The sequence below is a fragment of the Anoplopoma fimbria genome, chromosome 1 (assembly GCF_027596085.1).
Source record: "Anoplopoma fimbria isolate UVic2021 breed Golden Eagle Sablefish chromosome 1, Afim_UVic_2022, whole genome shotgun sequence".
NCBI classification, from domain to species: Eukaryota; Metazoa; Chordata; class Actinopteri; order Perciformes; family Anoplopomatidae; genus Anoplopoma; species Anoplopoma fimbria.
Genome location: NC_072449.1, coordinates 16,881,516 through 16,903,316, shown reverse-complemented (window position 1 = coordinate 16,903,316; position 21,801 = coordinate 16,881,516). Strand labels below are relative to the sequence as shown.

Genomic DNA, 21,801 nt, shown 5'->3' with positions numbered 1-21,801 from the left:
GTTAAAGATACATTTTTTTATAACATTTCATTTCATCTGTTATTTCACTTGGGATTAATTTGCAGACTGATTGATAACAGACGCACATTAAATCATGCATCCTCAGACAGAACACAGAAGGATGTAACTGTCATATTTTCTTCAGTGTAGTCTAGTCATCATGAAACAGAATTCAAAAAATCAAAACAACTGATTTCACTGAAGAACTTGACGGGAGAATGTGCTCACCTTTAAGGAAAACCCATGAGTATGCACGTTATGGAGATGGGAAATTGGCGACGCAGATCGTGAGTTGGTGATTTGAAGCCAGATTGTAGATTTAAACGGGAGAGGCGTCATTATGTAATCACTAGTATAATGATTTATCATAATGTTATCTTTAGATTCACTTAATCTCATCATTAACATTCAAACCAGCAGTGATGTTTTCGCTTCTGCTAGGGAGTCATACATATTCCAGAAGAACCTTTCAATTGTAAAAGATATAAACCAACTCAAATCTCACATCAAATTTCACTCAGTATTCAGCGCAATCGCCTCCCCTCACCAGACCTCCAACACTTCTGGTAAGCTGTGGAGCGCAACGCAGTTGATGAAACTGTGATCATTGGTTGTAGCAATCCAAGATAACATCAAATAGCATTCAGAAATTGTAGAACAGAGCTCCAATAGTTTTCAATAATCATCTTAGACTGTGTATCACCAAGTACGATAGTTGCAGTGAACAGGATTTTATTGATTCATTTATGATGCATTTGTTAGGGATAGGTACACACCGCAGTGACTGTTTCTCACACACACACACACACACACACACACACACACACACACACACACACACACACACACACACACACACACACACACACACACACACACACACACACACACACACACACACACACACACACACACACACACACACACACCCTTCTCCAGTCAACTAACTCAGCACATCTTCATCACCTGTACATATGGATGGTGTAAACTAGCAAAGTCTGGGAATAAAGCCAATGACTCGCACATCATTACACTCCATATCCTCCATGAGTCCTAATAATCATGCAGGAATAATTCACCATAACACACTTTAAATTAATAAATACATTTTGTTCACCATTCAAACTTAAATTTTCAAATGATATCATCGGCTGGCCGATGTTATTTTGAAGGCAATGAGTCCGATTGCTAGAAACATGTGAATACTGCAGTGACACGCTAAGCAATGCTGCATGATAGATGGGCTGGCACTGAGCTAACTATGTGAATGGAAGAATTAAGACCACGTCAACCACAAGCATCTTGATTTCTGTGTCAGAAAACATATTTTGTTGGTCCTTGTTTGAGTAGTGGCTGTGATTCACCGTAAATAATTTTTAATCAGCAGGCTCATTTCTATGCATCAACATTCATGAGGTGCTTTGCCATGAACTTTTATGGTTGAATCTTGCCGTATATAGGGCGGGATGTGTACCTTTCCGGGTGGATTTGGGATTTATGAAAGTGACTTTGCGGAAGGCGCGTACGCAAGGTTTTATAAATCAGAATATTTTTATAGCTAGTGTCCTCATTTGTATGTACGCAACCATTCAGGGTGGATCCTACACACTGTTTTATAAATGGGACCCCAGGTCTCCTACTGATTTCCCTGACGTTTCTCCCCCTTAATAAACTATGATTTAGTTGGTCGCACTGCGGAGATAAGAAGAAAGACAAACAGCCATGGTATCATTTTGTTCAAACACAGCTGGGCGACTTTCCAGTCTTTAATATTTGAGTTTAATAAGGTAGACGGAAGCACTTCTTTATCTAAAACTATATACACTATTTCTTTTCTTCCAATACCCCTTTTAAAATTGCTTACGGGAACCCCAGTCCAGCTTGGCTCTCAAATCATGCTGCGACCCTTCGGCAAGACATCAGGGCAGATAAAGTTTCCTGGTTCAATTCCTATTTGGAACTCAGTCCCGGGATCGTTTCACACCAGACTTCACAGCCATACAAGGTCGCACACACACACTGAGCTATCTGCCAAGATATACTTCCAGGTGGTGGTTCAATGCCATCGATGAGCTTGGCTCTGAGACTAGGCCAGTTAATACCCTGCTGCCCACTGGCACTCACAAACACACACAGTAGCCTCCCTTCAGTTCTATTTCACTTGGACTATATTGCAAAGCTGTCTGTCTCCGTGCAGAGTTGGAAATACATTTATGGGGGAGGGATGGGCACAGGCAGAAATACTTACAGTACATGGGGGGGGATGTGACTGAAGCAGAAGGGGACAAATTATTTAGATAAATTGTAGCAATGACATATGGCTGTTTGACAATTCCACTAGTTACACTGAAGACCCCTAGAGAAAGTAGAGACAAGAAGAGAAAGGAAAACTAAGATAAGCACCTGCTCCTGTTTACCGGGGGAGACTTTTCTTCCTTGGATTTGCCCAAGGGAAAGCAACCTGCCAAGCAAAAAAACTAGAGCTACAGTATTTACCTCGGGATAGACCGAGATAGAAGTTGACAATGGTAAGAATCAGGAATGCGTTTAATCAGAGAATGATGATCTCTGCAGCTGTGGGGGATGGATCTGTTCGAGTGTTTGTCAGGTCGCCGGCTTATGAATTCTAACTCTGTGGGGAAATAAGAGCGATGAGGTGGCTGTTGCTCCGCGGGCGGCGCCGCATTGAAATATATGATGATGGTTCATGTGTCACCGCTGCTGCTTTCAGATAATAGCACACAACAGAATACGAGGGAGCAATACAAGCTGATGTAATCGTAAGTCATTTCGGGCAAGGGAATTTTTTGTTGTTGTGTTACTCAGCGTTGCTTGTTTGGTGGTACAGAGTGGTGGTGAATGGACAGACAGAGTTGGACTGAGCAAGTTTGTGTTGGCAGGTATGTTGGCTTTCTGATTGTCAAACAATTTCGAAGCCTTTAAAGAGGGACTTAACATCCCCTGGAAATGTGGTCTTTGCTGACCTTGCTGCAGTGATGTACTGTTGAACTCCAGGACCCTTTGACATCACAGTTTGATGTGGTCAGAGGTCAAACAGGCCTGAATCTTTCAAAAAGGAAAGACAGTAACACTATTCTGTTCAGTCTGGTGCTAAGTTACTAAATATCACTTTTATTTATTTGCATATGTATTTATACGCAATTTGGTTAAACATAGAAAATTTGTAAGTAGATTTTTCTCCGTACATGTTAAATTGTATGCTTGCCTGTCAAAACATTTCACATTTTGCATGTTCAACTGATTTACTGTACACTGGCTAGAGTACAGGACTTTAGGTCATGGTAACAATGAATGTGAATTATCAATTTAATGTGTACATTTTTACTATAATAAATACCAAATTACACTTCCAAAAAACATTTTGGAAACTATAAAAAAAAAAACTTCTGATTGATGTTTATTAATTTATTTAAAGTTATTGCTTGACATCATTTCTTTGTGTATTTTGTTTTTGCTTTGGCAGGATGATTCCATCCAGCAGCAACGACTTCCTGGTTCGGGATCTCGCCGCTGGACGCAACTATGATCTTTGTGTCCTGGCCGTGTTTGATGATGTCGTAACGTCACTGACTGCAACTCGTCCTTTGGGCTGTCTGTCATTCACCACAGACACGGAGTTCAGCCAGTGCCAGGCATTGCACAGCCACTTCCTGGGTGGCACTATGATCATCATCATTGGAGGGATTATTGTTGCCTCTGTGTTGGTTTTCATTATCATCTTGATGATACGATACAAGGTTTACAGCCACCAAGGGGCAGGCCCCGGGAAAGCAGCCATCGCAGGGACGCCGCCAAGACCGCAGAGCAACGGGCAAGGAGGAGGCGGACAGGTCCAAGTCCTCCCTCACTCTGCCTCAAAAATGCCTGACAGTCAGGAGGACCAAGGGATAGCCCCGTCCAGGGCTATGTCGCCTAGCAACACTCTGAGAGACACTGTGGCATTGGTGGAGGAGTCGAGCAGTGGACGGAGCACAATGACAAGGACTGACTCATTGGCCAATGAGGAGTTGCTCTCGCCCACCAAGGCCCGCTTCTCCTCCAGGGTCGCCATTGAGATGAAAAGCAGACCGCCATCTGTCGCCAAAGAGCCCACCTCCCCCAAGGAACTGGCAGGTAGTAGAGAGACAGACTTACAGAGAGATTTACATAGAGGATGCAAGCAGTAGAGCAAAAAGGGATTTCAGAGAGGTGGAAAGAAAGACAAAAAGAAGTTGATAAAGACAGAAAAGAGAGGGAGAGCCCAAAAATACAGTTCTACAGATGAGAAATAGACGACATGTAATTGGGGGTGTGAAATTGAGCAAGATGATAACAGAGTGTGGAACAGTAAGAAACTGAGTGAGTGTGAAGGAGAGAATGTAGAGGGATGCCATCGTGCACACTGGGAAGCTAGTAAAGAGAGACAGAGGGGGGAACACGTGTTCTCTATGTGGAGCCAAAGTAACATCTGAAGTCATAGTAAACTATCTACGGTTGTTGATACATCAGATCGCTGGTCTCTCGCTCAGCATGAGAAAACGTGCATTCTTTTTTTATCACATGAAACAAAAACAAAAAATCAACCTCCGCACAGCGTAGTCGGAATTAACCTAAATCCTCACTTCCTCCAAGATCATTGATTTTTGTATCCTGCTCTTGCCAATTACCAAGATCATTTTCTTAACGATGGAAGATACTTTACAAGGTGGATAGGAAATTAACTCGAAAAGCCTGAAAGCTGTTAAGGAGTTTAAGAAACTACTGAGTTTATTTTGTTTGCCAAAGTGATATACTGTATGTACCTGATGCTGTGACCTCTGCCCAAGAAACTGGACTTCTTGGGCCTTTTCTCATGCATAATTCTTGAGAAATCTTTGTGGTTTAAAATCAGACGAGATAGGGATTTGGTAATGCAAGTGGGATTGCCCGTCGCAGCCCAGTTTAGATTTTTAAGGTTAGAGTTTCTTGCCTGTCTTCTGTTAGGGTGCTACAAACTGTTAGACTAAGCACCCCGAGAAGGCTTGTTGGCATTGAACTTGACATGACCAGAGCTCTTAAGAGTGAAAGAAGAATGTTACTTCAGTACAAAAAAAGACCAGACCTTAATATCTCCTTTATAAAAAATGCTATCATGGGGAAGTTAAAACTTGATTTGTCTTTTTATTTATCACATCTGTGTGCCTTCCTTGGTATAAAAAATATATATATATATATTGTTACATTGGGTTAAAGAGGCTACTAAGTCTTCGGAGGGGCCTATATGCTCATCCTTAGTGAGTGAGTGTCCATGCTGTGAATATTATATTTTAAATTATTCTTTACCCGATAAAATAAATGCATAACTAAAAGAAAAAAGAAGTTGACTAAAGTTCACCACTGTAAGCTTGTCTGCCACTCTCTGCATAAAGTTAAACCTTTACTACAGCATATGTATGTTTAAACAGCTGCATACATTTACAGTTCAGATTTTGCCCACTAGTGTGTTTTCTTCTTTTCGCAATGATAAGGGATGCCAAAATATAAATTAAGAAAACATCAGAAAAGAAAAGATTTGCTATAAAGTAGAAAAAACAGAAGAACTTGGGCAGCCCAGCCACGATTTGTGATGAAACCTCTCTGACACCTAGACATGGAACCAAGAACTACTTTCTGAAGATGTTCCAGTTAGTGTAAATGACTAAAGTTCAACGCATTCGCAACCTAATTTGCTTTTTTATTTTTTTATTTTCCAGCTTCAGAACTATTAGTACTAGTTGAGCTTCAGGCTACCATTCACTTTATCAAGATGTCTCGCCTCTCGTCTGGCAGTGGATTGACCTCTTGTGCCAGCTTGAATTAAGTATTTTTAGCTTCTACAGTAGTTGCTACTGGCTTACTGACAGGAAATAGCTGTTAGCTGGTTAACAGAGAGAGGTACACAGACAGATTTTCTACACTTAAATTATGATAATTCATTAAGGTTTGTTGTTGTTTATTCGCAGTATAATCTAAGAAGTGCAAAACTCTAAAGGTATGATAGGACGGTATACTCTTTCATTAACATGAGATACTGATGGAAGATCATTTTTTTATGTAACTTTTGTGTCATTGCCAGCAAAGCCTATTAGATAAAACTGTCTTATTATGTAATCAGGCCCCATATCTCTTGATTCAAACTTTTGGAGTGACTTGCATGTGAGCACAAAGATCCCTTGAAATGCTCAATAGAGTTATATTAATAATAATGATAATAATAGTGTTTATAATAATAAACCAAAAGAGCACGAGAATATATTTTTGGGTAGATTTTTCATGTGCTAAACCCACTGCCGTGCTCTTCCCCTTTAACACTAATCCACTCAGGAAATGGGGCTTTCATTAGAACGAATAAATGGAGACACCATTTCACATGAGTGGCTTAAACAGCTGAGTTGAAATTCTTTATCAGCGGCTGATATGTCAATTCAATTGGCCTCTCTGTATGGGTTGAAATGAGGTGTCATTGAGCCTCACGTTGATAGCGGGGCAGAGACGAGAGATCTGTGCAGCGTGCAGCGGCTTAGCCGGGAAAGTTCAGGGAAAGTTTTCACCTTTGTGAACTCTGATTGATCTTAGTTGGTTGGACATCCTTAGCAAATGAAATGAGCACACATCACAGTCTTTAATGTGATTATGAAAGAAGAGTTGTAGAGATTTTTGATGGTATTAAGAGCCGTTCTCATTAATAGGCTACTGCATTAAAACATCATAGTCAAACAAGTTGTTTTCTAGGTGTTTTTTTCTCATATCAAAAGCTATGTGAGGTGAAGTTTGTTGTTCAAGAGGTTGAAGGCCAAATAGGAGTCACGAAGCAGAGAAGTCGAGGAGGGCTAATTTGGGCTGGTACAGGATAGAATTTTGCAAACTGGGATCAAGGAGTTAGCGTAGATTTGACTTTGTTGTCGCAATAAGGTGCCACCATATGAACTCAAACATGTCTAACAGGCCTAATTAACTGCTTTAACCTCATCACAACCTTTCACTGATTGAAGTGCGTCACTCAAAGGAGCTTCCAAAAGAGAATCCCAAACTACAACGACACAGACAAACAAAGCAATTATTAAAGTTTTTCATTCCGACACTTCACCCAGGAGGGAAAGTTACCGCTGGCCTTTTTGTGTTCTTTGTTTCCTCTCTTTGATTCCGGGGATTGCTGGCACTTTGAGGGCAACTGACAACGAGGGTTAATACTCATGTGTATGCTTGGAGGCTGTTGGGGTTTCTCAGGGTGTAGTTGTGTCTGATGTGTTTCACTGGTTGCTGCATTGCAGAGAAAGGCAACATTGATCTGATCAGAGAGAGAACCGCAGTGAGTCAGAGCGCCTGAGGAACAGAGCAGCTGACAGATACACAGAGAGGCCCCATTAAAGGCCCACGGTTGTCAGATATGTAACCCGACATGAAAAAATAGGCACATTGTGGGTGATAGTTCTCCTTGTGTTTGTTTGCTTTTCACAGACTGTTTCGCTCACAGTCATATGTAAACTTGATACATGGTTTTGAATTTGTTAAATCTTTGTGCTTATCGGATTTTTTTTTCTTTTCTTTGAAAAGAGAAAAGGTTACACTAATAATATTCAAGACTTGTTTTGAAAGCGTTTTTTGCCATTCACTTTTTGGTTCCAGTTATTTGTTACTAAACTAATGTAAGAAACGGAAGACCGAGTTGACATTCTTCACCTTGCAAAGATTAGTTTTAAAGTTTAACTCTGCTTTTTTTTTTTTTTTTTTTTTACTTTTCACCGTAACCCCCTGCCATGGCTCAGAAAGGAGGCAGGGGTAATACCGTAGTCATCCTAACATTCAATAACTTTGGGAGAAACTCACTTTATCTGGCTCACCTCATCACTTCTGCAGAGCCTTTAAATGTATTTTTTGCACCAAAGGACTGAGGTTTTTCCAGTTGTATCTGGAGGGAATCCGGCATGAATTACAGCAACAGATATCTTGTACATACGGTTATGAGAGTATTGTACTGACATAGATTTGAAAAATATGAACCTATCCCTTAGTTAGAAAAATAAATCAATAAACAAATACACAGTACGGAACGTTCTGACAAATCACAGTTTCATCTTGGAGCTCTAGCACTAGATTGTGACATGATGCTGCATGTGGAGTCAGCATCAGAAGTATCTCTTTAACCTGAATACTAAGTAGGCAATTTTCAATCAAGATGATCAGCAATTATATGCTTGACACAAACATTTTATGATTATTTCAAGTGTTATTAGATTAAAAACCAAACCAACCAAACACTGAGTGTATGAGTGTGTGTGTGTGTGTGTGTGTGTGTGTGTGTGTGTGTGTGTGTGTGTGTGTGTGTGTGTGTGTGTGTGTGTGTGTGTGTGTGTGTGTGTGTGTGTGTGTGTGTGTGTAATGTATTAACAACATTTTGGGGATGTTGCCTCAAGGTAAACCATTAATTTTAAGGCGTTAAGACTTGTTAGGGCAAGCCTTCAGGTAATATTCAATATTCATTGCATGTGTGGGTCTGTGTAAGCTCGGCTACCAAATCCCTGCCGGTCTGTCTGTGCATTTGTGTGTTGTGTATGTGAGGTGTAACCGCCTTGAGCAAGTTCAAATGTTCCCACGAGGTTAGACCAGATAGAGAGATAGCCGAGGCCAACACAGGGATGTGTGTGACTCCGTGTGAAGTGCAAGAATGTGTTCTCCCCATGGCCCGTCCATGACCCTGGAGCCTGTCTGTCCTCCATGTATTTTAATCTATCATCACTCCTTTCAGTGTCATCCGGTATGCCAGGCCTCATTTTTCACCACCATCTGTCTCTCTGAATTCATCCCTCTCTCTCTCTCTCTTTCCCTCACAGTGTTTCTCAAGCTCTCCTTGTCACTTTCTCTGGTCTTTCTTCTCAACCCAGATTTGTGACTGTCCAGAAATGTTTGCTTCCTTTCTGTGCCCAATTTTTTTCCGTGCTGTTTGGCTGCATCTGTATCGTTGTTTATCTCTGAGTCTCACTGTTGTTCTTAATGTCTCTCTCTCTCACTTCTTTTTTTTGCCTTTACTGGCTCTGGCTCTCTCTCTCTCTCTCTCTCTGACGCCTCCAGCAGCAGACGACAGGCGGCCTCATATTGTCGAATGGAGAGACTTTAAGATCTGATGGTCTTTTGGCCTCACAAAGAGAGCACGCCAACACTACAAGCAAAGAGTAATGACTGGCATTTTAACGTTAAGCACTCCCTGAATTTGTTTTTCCCCTGAAGTCTACCTACATTTTCTCCCTTTCCCTCACTCTGTGTCACTACCACTATCTGCCCCTTTCTAATGGGGATTCTTCTTTTCTTGTCAGGTCAATTCTCAAAACTAACACATAAAACATATTGTAACTTTCCTCTAGTGATTTTGTGTGCTTATGTTTTGAGATATCCAAGCCATTGCGACTCCTGCCTCCATCAAAATACAATGAAGCATTGAATCTGTGGTGCTCACAGAATAGAGACATTAGGAAAACAATTTCAACAGCAACACTTCGTCCTTGGGCTGCAATAATTAGTTGAATAAACGAGTAGTATATTTTAATAATCTTGTTTCAATTTCAGTCATTTTTCTAGAGAAAATGAAATATTTTGACTGATTCCAGACTATCAAATGTGATGTGATAAAACCTCTTTGTCATATATGATAGTCAACTAAATATTTGGGGGTTTTAGACTGTTCAAATAAAACAAGCAACAAATGTGTCACTTCGGGCTGCGAGGAATAGCATCATATATAAATATAGCAATGTCCCGCCCATTGATGAAATTCCTCCAGGTTATGAGCAACACAAACATTTCCATTGACCATTATTTCATTGGGGTCGAGGCAGGTATCGCCAGGACAAGCATCTCAAAATGTGCATAACAAAACTGCATGGCTAGATACGACTAGAGGGAATTACTTTTTTTGTCAGGTGGGTGAACTGATCCCTCCTTCTTTCTTCATGGGTCCTTGAAACTTTCTCTTTTTTTTTCTATCCTGGTGATCAACTTTATATCTCTATTGATAATCTCTGGATTCCTGATTCTTTCGTTGATGTGTCGTAGTTCAATTCTTCCCTTTTATTTTGTATTTTCAATGAATTATCTCCCTTTATAGTTTTTTGTATTATCTTACCTCAAAAACTGTTTATTTTCTTTTTTCCCTGATTCTCTTAATTGTATTTTTTCTAATACTCATTCTGTCATCCCTCCCTTTGCCTCCTTTCTGCTGTAACCTCCCTTTTCTATAATTCTCTGTTTGCACATACTGTTTCTTTTTAATCCCGTATCACCACTCCTTCCCCGGTCTGTTTTCCATTTATAACACCTTTGTCTGTGTAGCTACTTTTTTATCACTTAAATCCTTTCTATCCATCTCTTCACCACTCACACTGCTTTATCGTCTCCACATAGCGCCACCTTTGCTCTACTCTCTGTATCACCCCATCGCCTTCATCCATCTGCGTGGTGCAAAGGGTGATGGAGGAAGAAAGGGGAGAGGAGTGGAGGATGATGGAGGATAAACAGTGGTGATGTGCTGTGGTTGTGATGGATGAATACAGACTGTGGCATTAAGAAGACTCTCCCTCATTCTTAAACTGACACAATAAGCACTGGCTGTACATAAGTGCAGTTAACAGATATTCCACCTGACAAATACGGTTAAGAAATGATCTCCTGACAAACATACACATTACAAATAGCAGCTGGGGCGATATTCTTCCCCAGCAAGTACAGCTTCATCACTTCTTTGCTTCCCATTGTCAGCAGACCTTGTTTATGCAGGCATTTGATGCATCTCTCTTTTACACAGCAGTCACACTCTCACACAAGAAAACACACAGATTCTAAGCTGTTAAAATAGCATTTCCTAAGGGACAAAATAAAAAAACATTTTCTAGGTAAGAAGTCAATAGCTATTATGTCAGACATGACATTTAATCCGAACAAAAAGCTGACTAAACAAGTTGATAGATCCTGAATTGTTAGCCAAGTCCGTTTTTTTTTTCCTTTCGTTGGAATCAAGTCTAATGTTACCAGCAAGTCTAGATTAAAAAACAAACAAAAAAAACAAAACATTTGAACCTTTACTTTACTAATAATTTCATATTGTTTCGTTTTCTTCTGTTTTCCCTCGGGGGGGTAATGTAGTCCCAAAACATTGGGGACTGAAGCTCATATTCACAAATTTTCCATTTGTGAATATGAGCTTTTGTTCGGCTTTTAAATCATTGTAGAAGTTATGAAAATAAATGAAACAGCACCCTCAGACAATGTTATAAATCAGGCTTGTGGGTAGGATCAAGTGTAGTTCAACTCGGGAGACTGAACAACAATTTAAAGTTAAATTGTGACTAACTAACACACGTTGAAGGCAGTTATATTCTTGAACTCTAACTGGCATATTCCAGATCTCGCAGGTGCCAAGCTGTGTCTTCTAGACTTCTGCTGTTTTAAATATTTTGTGACAAGAACCTTCGTTTTCGATCCTTTTGTAAAGACCTGATGTCCTACTCTACATCCCTGATGTTTTATTGATCCCTTTAACCCCCTTGTCCTAAATAGTCCCTTTCAGAACTGCTCAGTCCTTATACTAATGTCCTTCTCCTTCTAGCCTAATGCAGTCATTTTAATGTTCTACTTTCTCTGTTACTCTTCTGTTCTCTAGAACCCTGACGTTGTTCTGAGTGGCAGATGTGGAGAACCTCAACCACCAGGGAGAAGCTGGTGAAAACTGAAGAAAAAAAAAGCCCTAAAGATCCTTTTCCTATATATCCTGTTTACCGTACCCATCACTTTGTTTCCATGAGTATGATTGGGTGAAAGAACTATATTGTCTGGTTTACTATTAACTGCCAATCTTGGTTATGTCTGGATTGGATGCATCAAGGCCCGGTGGCTCTTTGGCTGTTGATTGGCCACTTGCTGCAGGATCCAGCTTTCAGTATAATCATCATAAATCATCTTTTTCATGGAACGGCACACACTGATTGCTGGATTTTCCACTTTGAAACATGTGTGTCAGTGGAAGTGGATACAATGGGTGTAGGAAGCATACATAAATATGTGGACATGTAACAACATAAACATGGGCAGAAAATAAGAATGAACTTCTTATCATCCGAAGCAACATCAAAATGCTGATACCGAGTGGATGGTATTATCAGACAGACAGTAAAAGATGGATTAATAGATAATCACCCTTGACCCGGATATACAATGTGATAGACTGCACAAACAGAAAGAGAATAATATTACACAGATTTTTTTTGTTGGATTTGGATATGAACATGTGTTAAGCACTTGAATAATAATGGCTCACTGTTTCTGCAACTGAACATAAGGGACTCTCAACATGGCTGGCTCTAAGTAGCACCGCTCCTTTCATCTATGTGGACTGATCCAATTCTGCTAAACTGAACTGAGCTGTTCCTGGAGCTGGAGCTGGATCTCAACCTTGACTGGACCCTGTTATTTATCAGAAGTCTGTTTCTGGAAATACAGAATAAAACAAAAACCTGAACTGAGCTGGACCCAAACTTGGACGCCATGGAGCCTCAACTGGAATTGTACACTGGTAAAGGAGTCAGACTGTGCAGTGATCCGATGCAGAATAAACTGGACTAGACTGGACTAGAACGGCCTGTTATCAATTGGTCTTGTCTGTTTTTCCACTGGATGGGACTGGTGAGGACCTTGTGGACCTTTACCAGCCTCTCTAACATCTCGTTAGGCCCATTTATACAGGTGAGTAATCTGCTGATTAGCCCATTAACCTCACCAAACACGCAGCCAAATGTGGAGTTCTCTCACCCAAAGACCCGGTCTCATTAATTAGTGTGACAAATGGTGACCCACCGGCAGTCACCTCGGCCCTCCACCGATTTTGGGTCCTGCCCCACAGTTGAAGACACATTTACACTTTGTACTGTCTCCTCCTGCTGTGAGTGCTCAGTAACCTAATAAGGGCAATGCTTTAACAAGTGCCATCTAATTGCTGTCAGCAAGACAATTAGAGAGCCACCCTGGCTGACGATCGGCTTCGTTACCACTCTCCACTGACAATATCACAACAAGACACAGGAAATGCACCCCCCTCTTTTTTGTTTCTCCCTCCTTTAGTGTTTGAGTCACTCCTTATCTCATGCTCCTCTCTTCCCCTCTCAATCAGATGTCTCTTGTTTTTCTCCTGCCTGCCTGAGGCAGTGATCAAATACTGTTGGAGAATATACTATGCTGGCTGGGAGGATATGGTTATGAGTTAACACCACAGCCTCAGGGATGGACTTTGCCTGTACAAAGGGGGGTGGGGAAGGGTCAGCATTATCTCTTAAAGTCACGGACAGAGCCTGATGTCTGATGCTGCATAATTGAACTTATCCAGTCTCCAGGCTAGAGAGATTTTCACTGTCAAAATGAATTTAGACATTTAATATAGGTAATCAATAGGATTATCTGTAGTAATTTTTTTATGCATCTAGCGGGGGTTCTTAACTTATTTAAACCTCTTTAATCTCCAGAGAAAGTATGATATATTCCATTATAACTGAATGTGGGTGTAAACAAAAACAGCACCAGTAGTTGAATAGTGCCCTTTACACTCTTGAATCATCCCTGGCTATGTTATGGTCCTGGCACACAACTGCTGCTTAAAGTGTTCACTACTGGACTTGAACTGATACATTCGTCCAACCATTTGCTTATCAAAGATTCATGATGCTACAAACTGAAATGTATCCATTCAAAATATTTCAAGTAACGGAACTACGTTATTACCTAATAATATGTAATACGCTCTTCAAAAGCTGCATATAAAATTTACATTGCATATTGGTATCAGTAATAAAGCTTGTCATGCACGGATATATTTCCCTTAATTGTCAAACAATAATTTACTCTAAACCGCTGTTGAATTTATTTGATTCATTGTTTGTGCAGTGGTGCTAAATAACTAAGAACATTTTATGGATTTTCTATACCCATTATTACTTTACTTGGTAATTTCAAATTAATTACAATCTGGTCAAAGATAATTTATTTAGCCTGACACCCATGAACACACACATAAACAAACCGTAAGAGGATGTTTTTAGACTGATGCAGTTTGTTTTTTTGTCATTACATGAATATAAAATATATAACATTGAAAGTACAGGATAAAGTAGTGAGATAATACAGGGATTTCTGTGTTTTGAGGAGGCAGCAATACAAAGACATTTATTTCTCCTGTAAATTATGGGTACAAGATGTTGCAGCGACCAACAGTAATGACAACTATCTCAAGATTAAATTCACAAATATAACAAAGTGACACAAACTGTTTTCGTTGTTTGTTCAGTGACAATATCAATGAATCACTCAATCGGTCTTTGTGGTCCTGGTACACAGACACAAGTAAGAGTGGGTACCTCTATTTGGGTTATCTCTTTATACACCTTTGACTGTGTAACTACTTGTTTGTGTGTCCTATCAAGACAGCATGAACAGTATGATTACACAATGTCAGACACCAGAAGCTGTTTACACTTAAACAATGCCTCTCTCCTTTGTCGCTCGTGATTATTTGAGTCATCTTGCCCATTTCTTTCATACTCGCACAATAAAGAGAGATAACACAAAACAAATGCACAAATGCACATGCTACAATTATGGTAAAAAAATAGAAATAACTCTATAAAGTGAACGTTCTAAAGTACCTTCAGTTGGGTTTCAAAGTTAAGAAGAATACCGGTCTGTTGTCTATCTTTATCTCTAGTGTGTATCTGTTTTGTACAGTTTGTCTCTGTTTGCTTTTTTCGCCAAGGGAAAAGCTTATTGGCTGTTCGATAGGTATGATTGAATTAATATATTTAAGCCTGTAGCGATTGACAGTATCTAATGATGAATTGTTACACCGAAGGGGTAGGATGGCAATGGGAGAACAAGTTGCAAGGACATTTGATTTTTGTGATCCACCTTTTTTGTGATCAATATGGTTGTTGTGTAACCATATTTCATTCCAACTTTTTTATAAAGTTTTAAATATTGAACCAATGAGGGACTGTAAAACCCTTTCCTTGGCATCCATTTATCTCTGTGTCCTGTGTGTCAAAACTATGCTGCAGTTCTGTGATGTTTACTTACAAGAGTGTGTGTCCCTCCAATACAGCATTGTTTAGAACATATCTAGTGTCTCCACATGGCTATCAACATGGCCACTGAGTCGGTGGCTCGCAGCTAATGGTGCTAACGGTGCTAACAACAAGTGCAAACAATAGCAACAGAGCTTACAGTGTTAACCTGAGGGTTAACCGGAGGGCGGACGCTTCCCTTCCCCGATTATGCCATCGGTCGCGACAGTGTTATCATCATAGACTGTATATAAGAAGTGGACATAGTCACCATGGCATGCCTGGACTACGGTTTTGAAGCCTTGAGTTCAGCATTTTGGCCATCGCAATCTTGTTTTTTTGCAACCACTGAATAGAAGTGACCATATTTGGTCTGCAGAGTAGTGACGCCGTGGTTGAGACGCCTTATATGGCTCTGGTAGCGACCTGTCAATCACGCGGTAGACAGCCCTGAAACATATCCTGCTTTATCGTCCATTTCCCTCTAAATGTGACCATGGTTTTCCAAAATGGATATTGTGCAATATTGAAAAAGACTTAAACTATCGATTGAGACCATAAACTCATGTTCACAATGTTTACTGAGGTAATAAATCAAGTGAGAGGTAGGTTCATTTTCTCATAGAGTTCCATACAATTGGACTGCTTTTTGCAAACAAAGGAGCCATTCCCTGATGGCTATTATAGAGATTGCAAATGTAAGTTGCTTCAACATTGGCTTAACTTTTTAGAACATGAGGTAGCTGCCTGGTTATCAGCTTTTACAGCTGTATAAGCAGAATTCAGCACAGAAGGCTTGAGCTAACCAGTGGGGCATGCTGATTAGCTCACACACACTAAAATTAACTTAAAGACACTCAAGGCCAGCCTGGCTATGAAAAAAAATGCCCAGAGAAGCTTTTATTACAACACATGCAGAGGGAGAGAGACTTCATCACTCCACTATATCTTTACATAGGAAATAGTCTTATAAGGCTTTATTAATGCTTTGTTGTATAAAGACCCAATGAGAGGGAGAGAACAAGCATACTTCACAAAATGTCAAACTTTTCCTTTATTCTTTTTCCTTTATGCCAAAGAAGTGACATTTTGAGGTCTTGCAACCTCTAAAATTCGGAACGATTGATCAGGTAATCACTTAACTGGCAATGTAACCAGACATGTTTTATGTTGCACTACGTCTTTTCAGTTACACTATTTTGCCTGAATGGCAACACGGTGCTTTTTTCACTTGATGTGACAGCTTGCATCTGTAGTCGTTTCGCAGCAGCATTTATGAGTCCCTCCCAGCAACCATTCAGTTGATTTCATTTGAGGCTTGAATGGCACAGCGAGACAGACATATTGTAGTTGTTATTACAAATTTAAAGTAGCAGAGAATCATTGTGTGCTACCTTTATGTGGGCTGTTGGGGCTATTCTATGACTTCCAAGTTTAGCAGCATGTCACATCTGGTAGCTGATGTGGCGGTGATGTAGCTAGATGTGGCAATGCATACATAACTGCATTAATGTAGAACTATCTGACATCTCTCACAAACACGCATCGTAAAATGACCCTAAGGTTCTCCGAAAAATCCTACACTCATTACACATGACTTTCCTGCTGTGTGAGTGAGAAGAATACAAAAATCGTAAAGGGGAGGACACACGTGCAGACCATAGACCAAAAGTGGACATAGTCATCGTGATGTCGCCCATTGGTTTGTGGACGACCGCTTTGATGCTTTGAGTTGGGCGATTTCGCTGTCGCCATCTTGGATTTTTGCAGCCAATGAATGGAAGTTATCATATTTGGAATGAGGAGGCATGACGTAGAGATGCCGTATATATCTCGGGTAGCAACAGCGAAGTGTAAATCACAGTTAGCCCACCTTAAAGCATAGTCCCTTTATGGTCTATTTTACTCAAAACTGGATAATAATTATTTTGAACATGAATGAACATCATGCTCTATTGAGGAAGACTCCTTCCTTGCACCAGCTCTTGACCTGACCAATTTGGCATGTGGAGGGCAATGGTGGAACCCTCTCTAGCCGAAAAGATGACAGACCAGCCCTACTAAGCCTGTCCCTCTCAGCCAAAGGTGCTAAATTATAAAAAGGCTTAAAGTTGTGGGCATAAGTGAGGTTGTGGACATGTGGGTGAAGTCACAGAGACTCTATGGTTAGAACAGTGACAGGTCCTGAAGAACTGGGGGCGAGGGAAAGGGAGAAAGTGAGACTATGGGGTCGAAAAAACAAAAACAAAAAAAAGATTATACAAGGGGGAGAAACATAAGAGGAGCTGAGCTCTGTGAGATAATTCCAAATTTGCATACACATGCGTGTTTAGTGTAGCTTAACATGGTCTTTTGGTATGTTGAGACCCTCCAGCTGAAACCTTATCATGCCAGTGTTGGCTTCTTGAATCGCAGTGTCAGTGTGAAGAGCAAAACAAAGGAGAGAGGCTGCACAAGATAAGGAGCTTTATGAATAGGAGGTGGTAAAGGAGAAAAGACAAGATTATGGTTTTTTTTTAAAGTAGTGGGTATGAGATGTGAAGGCAATGGACAAGAGTTAAGATGGAGAAGTAGAAGAAAAAGAACAGCGATGATAAAAGAGGGAGAAAACAGCGAGTGGGATGTGCGGAGGATTACTCCAGTGTGTATTGAGCTCCAGCTGTATTGTGCAGTGAGGTGTCTTATGGTTCCTCAGAAAGAAAACATGGTAGTATGAATAATAGATGACACATACAAACAATGCATGTTTATTTTTGTAAGTGTGTATTGTGTGACTCCTTATCCCCTTTTTAAATGGTTGAAAAAAAAGATCTACTTAGCGGGGCAGATGATGCCCTCAGCTGAACATATAAGTCAACACACGGACACATACTCAGTGAGTCGAAAGAAATGTCCATGGAAAGATCCCGTGCCCTTCCAATGATGCGTGTTTGTTTGCGAGGACAATACGAACTTACTGAGAAAGTGTTGATACTTCAGGACGAATGAGTGAGTGAATGAATTATTCAGTGAACGGATTCATGTGTCAGTCACATTAAAAAGTTGACATTTCTGCCAGTTGGCCATCCAGGAAAAGCCTCTGTAGAGCTGTGAATGCTAAACTACCCTGATGCAGCGAAAAAAAATATTCTTTCTGGGCGGTGTTCAGCACGAAAATGTGAGGACCACTGGGATTTGTTCTGCAAAAGATCATGCTCTTAGTGTACCAGCGTCGGCTTTTGAAGGTCAGCAATGCAGCATATTCAACCGTTTCAAAGCACTGCTGTCAATTTGTGTATTCAATGAAAGTCTACAGCCCAGCACCTTTATCCCATCAAAGAGATTTCAGAACATGAATTTTAAAGCAAAAAATATGAAAAGTGATGATTTTCACATAACTCCCACTTTGGAATGGTTTTGGAAACTTCAGTTTACCAATGCTTTTACACTGATCTCAGTAAATCAAATGATGACACAGTGCTGAATCTTTGGCTGCAGTCTTTTTTCTCTCTCATTTAGAGCATATCAGTCAGCATACTCCAGCGCTAAAAATGATTTAAAGTTCTGACTCAAGACAGCAGAATAATCATTAATTGTCACTGAGAGCCTGTGATGCCAATTAATTATATGTATAGCCATTAAAGAAAATAAACACAATAGCAACTGAAACTGGTTGACATTTAGTGATACTCTGATTTGTAAAAGTACTGAATGGAAGTCAATGTTATGTATTTGTGTGTGTGAGAAAGAGAATCAGTATAGCAGCTGTGGCTGCATAAAGTAAAGCTATAATTGGACGCTACTGATGGCTGTGTGTGTTTATATATATATATATATATATATATATATATATATATATATATATAACCCTCACACTCTCTCCCCTGCATCTCATCCACATCAGAGGACTGTTAATGTGTGATGCATGGTGCACTTTCAGGATGCAGATGCAAACAAAATGAAAATACAAATGGGAAAGCACTATTCAGCAAGTTTGGGTTGAAGATTGCCGAGGTTGTTACTGCGTTACGCTGTGTACTTTACAGCTTAAGCTTCAAAATATGTGTGGCTGACGTAGTAATGAAGAGTTAAGTACAGTAGCCAGTATTACTGCAGTGCATTATGTACATTCACACTATTTTTTTTACAATAGATTGTGTGTGTGAGTATGAGTATGAGAAGAGAGTCAGTATAGTAGCTGTGGCTGCATAGGGTAAAGCAATAATAATAATAATAATAATAATAATAATAGAATAAACTAATTTGGATGCAGTATGATATGAATTAACATAGTTTAGCATTAACCTTCACACCCCATCAAAAGTATCAATATTGTTAATGTATATGTATGCAGTGTGTTAATGTATGTTTGCCACTTTCATATTTACACCCTAGTCGTAATGGATTTCCATGTATTATACTGCCTCACATGTGACACATAATGCAGTGTTAATAAAATATCCACTAAATCAATGGCAATGCAAGTATTCACACATCTATTGACTACAGGGGCTTTGAGTTAGCACCTTTCCATTTATCTCTCTCGGCAGAAAACCATTTCCTTCTGCAGGCAGGAGAGAGAATGGGATGTTAGATTAAAATATTGTCCAGGTTTAAGGTTTTAGTCTCAGACCAGCTCTTTGGCGATTATATCGGCAGATTTACAACAAAAATCCTGATGCAGTTTATTTGTATTGGGAGGAGAAAAAAAGACGATGGTGAGATTTGAGGGTGTTGAATTTGAAGATTTGGAGTCTTTTATGTGTTGCAAACATAAAGTGCTTTGTAGTGGTCGATTGGCTTATTGGTGGATTCAAAGCTTTACGCAAATAATGGTCTCAGGGGGGACGCCATGAAAAATAAAGATGGAGAGACAAGCTTTTGTTTGAAAATACCAGTGGGAACAAAGCTCTGGGGTTGGTGTGTCTTTTGTTCCTGTTAAATGCTTAGTGTTTGTTTCTAGTTTAATTTTGTGAAGAAATGGCAAATGTCTATCTTGAGTTAGATGTTAGATTTATATTTTTTTAACAGGCTTTTAGGGGATTAGTCTTTATTTGTTATACAACCCAGGATTTGTTTTGTCCATGTATGGGGCAGCTCAGACCAAAGACTAAATGCATTACTACTTCACATGTTAAATAATGCATCAGTTGCTTGAAATGAAAAAAAATAAAAAAGAATGCTGCAGAGAGCTCCATATGATGCTAAATATTGATTTATATTTGCCATATAACAGCTGACATTAGGTTTGAAATCTCAGTTGTCACATTTCATCCTTGTCCAGATGGGTTTAGACATCTTTATAAATTTTCGTGAGCAGAATTTCATGAAGTTGTGATTCACATTAATAAGAGAGTACTTCCATGTCACTCAGTCAGTACAATTTAATGCCCATGTTGCAGTGTATGAAGAAGGGCGGGCAGTGGTTTAATCAATTGGACAAACATTTAGAGGAATTTGTAGCCTTCTAGTGAGCATGCATACTACAAAAAACAGCCAGCGTTAGTCAGTCCAATTGTTCCGTCATGAGTTATTAAATGGGACCTGCTGGAGGCCTTTGTTCGGTCCAGTTATTATTTAATTTACCAATAACATTTAACCATATTCTTTGTGTCAACCACCCGATGAGCACAATGTGAATATAGCAACAGGTTTCCCCCAAGAGGGCTACTTACGATGTGACAGCTAATCATTTTAGCATGCTCACATTACTCTACTAATGAGGCCAGCAGTGGGATATTTGTTCAAGTTTAACAAGAAGGTTGGTGGGCCGGCCAATTGCTTTCCATCACATGTTTTCCCATAAATCTATGGTCACTTAGCAGAATGTTATTATTGAATTATCCTAACAGGGGAATGGACAGCCAACATCATGAAGCTTTACATTTTTTTTCTGGATTCAGGGCTTTTCTGACATGGATTTGACAGTTTGAACAATTGTGCATGATATGGATCAGTATAATCTTAAACAAAATGAGATTCCTTTTGTCAAACACTTGAGTACACATGATTTCAAACCCAGTTGGTCCCAGTATCTAAAGCAGAGCACTGAGAATGAGAAAGCTGGAAATGTGTCTGCCTTTGGGTTGACTGTCCATCACTGTGTTAGTTTTTTTTCAAATAGGTAACAAGATAAATGTGCAAATATTGTCGGTTGTAGACGTTCTCCCATCAGAAGTGCTCTGAAAGTATCTGCCTTTCATGGCCATCAATCTGCAAGTAAAGGTGGATGCACTTCATCCACCTTTACTTGCAGATTGATCTTCTTAATTTGAACTGTAATCAGCTGCTGATTAAGCCTGGTCTAATCCAAAAAGCAACTGACAGAAGAAAAAAAAAGCTGTGTGGCCATGATTTGAGGAAAAAAATCTCACATATACAGAGAGAAAAAAACACATCTGCAGCCTTTTGGCCCATGACACACAAAGCACATTACTGTCATAACTGTTATCCAGACAAACAGCACATTACATCTAGCTAAACACATATTTTTTGCTGAAAACATGAAACAGCTGTAAACAGGGGTAGAAAAACTCTGCTTTGTGATTGAAAATCTTTAGATGTACATTTTTGCATGAAAAGATTACATCATTGGTCATTTTTTTCATGTTTGGAATTATATAACTCAAGTGTGGGTCAGGACCACAAACATCTTTAGGCATTAGTTATGACTTTGACAAGTTTGGACGGTGCATATTTTTCTTGCAAAACA

The 21,801-nt window shown here is 39.8% G+C and overlaps 1 protein-coding gene across 1 annotated transcript in view; it reads left to right on the top strand.

The window, feature by feature from the left end:
• The window catches only part of zgc:172282 (leucine-rich repeat and fibronectin type III domain-containing protein 1-like protein), a 51,079-nt gene extending 40,556 nt beyond the window's left edge, over positions 1 to 10,523 (top strand). The window contains exons 7-8 of the mRNA XM_054605594.1: positions 3,485 to 4,134; positions 10,414 to 10,523. Of these exons, the coding sequence (XP_054461569.1) occupies positions 3,485 to 4,134; positions 10,414 to 10,523 (760 nt within the window). The remainder of the gene's footprint in view (positions 1 to 3,484; positions 4,135 to 10,413) is intronic.
• Positions 10,524 to 21,801: the final 11,278 nt, after the last annotated feature.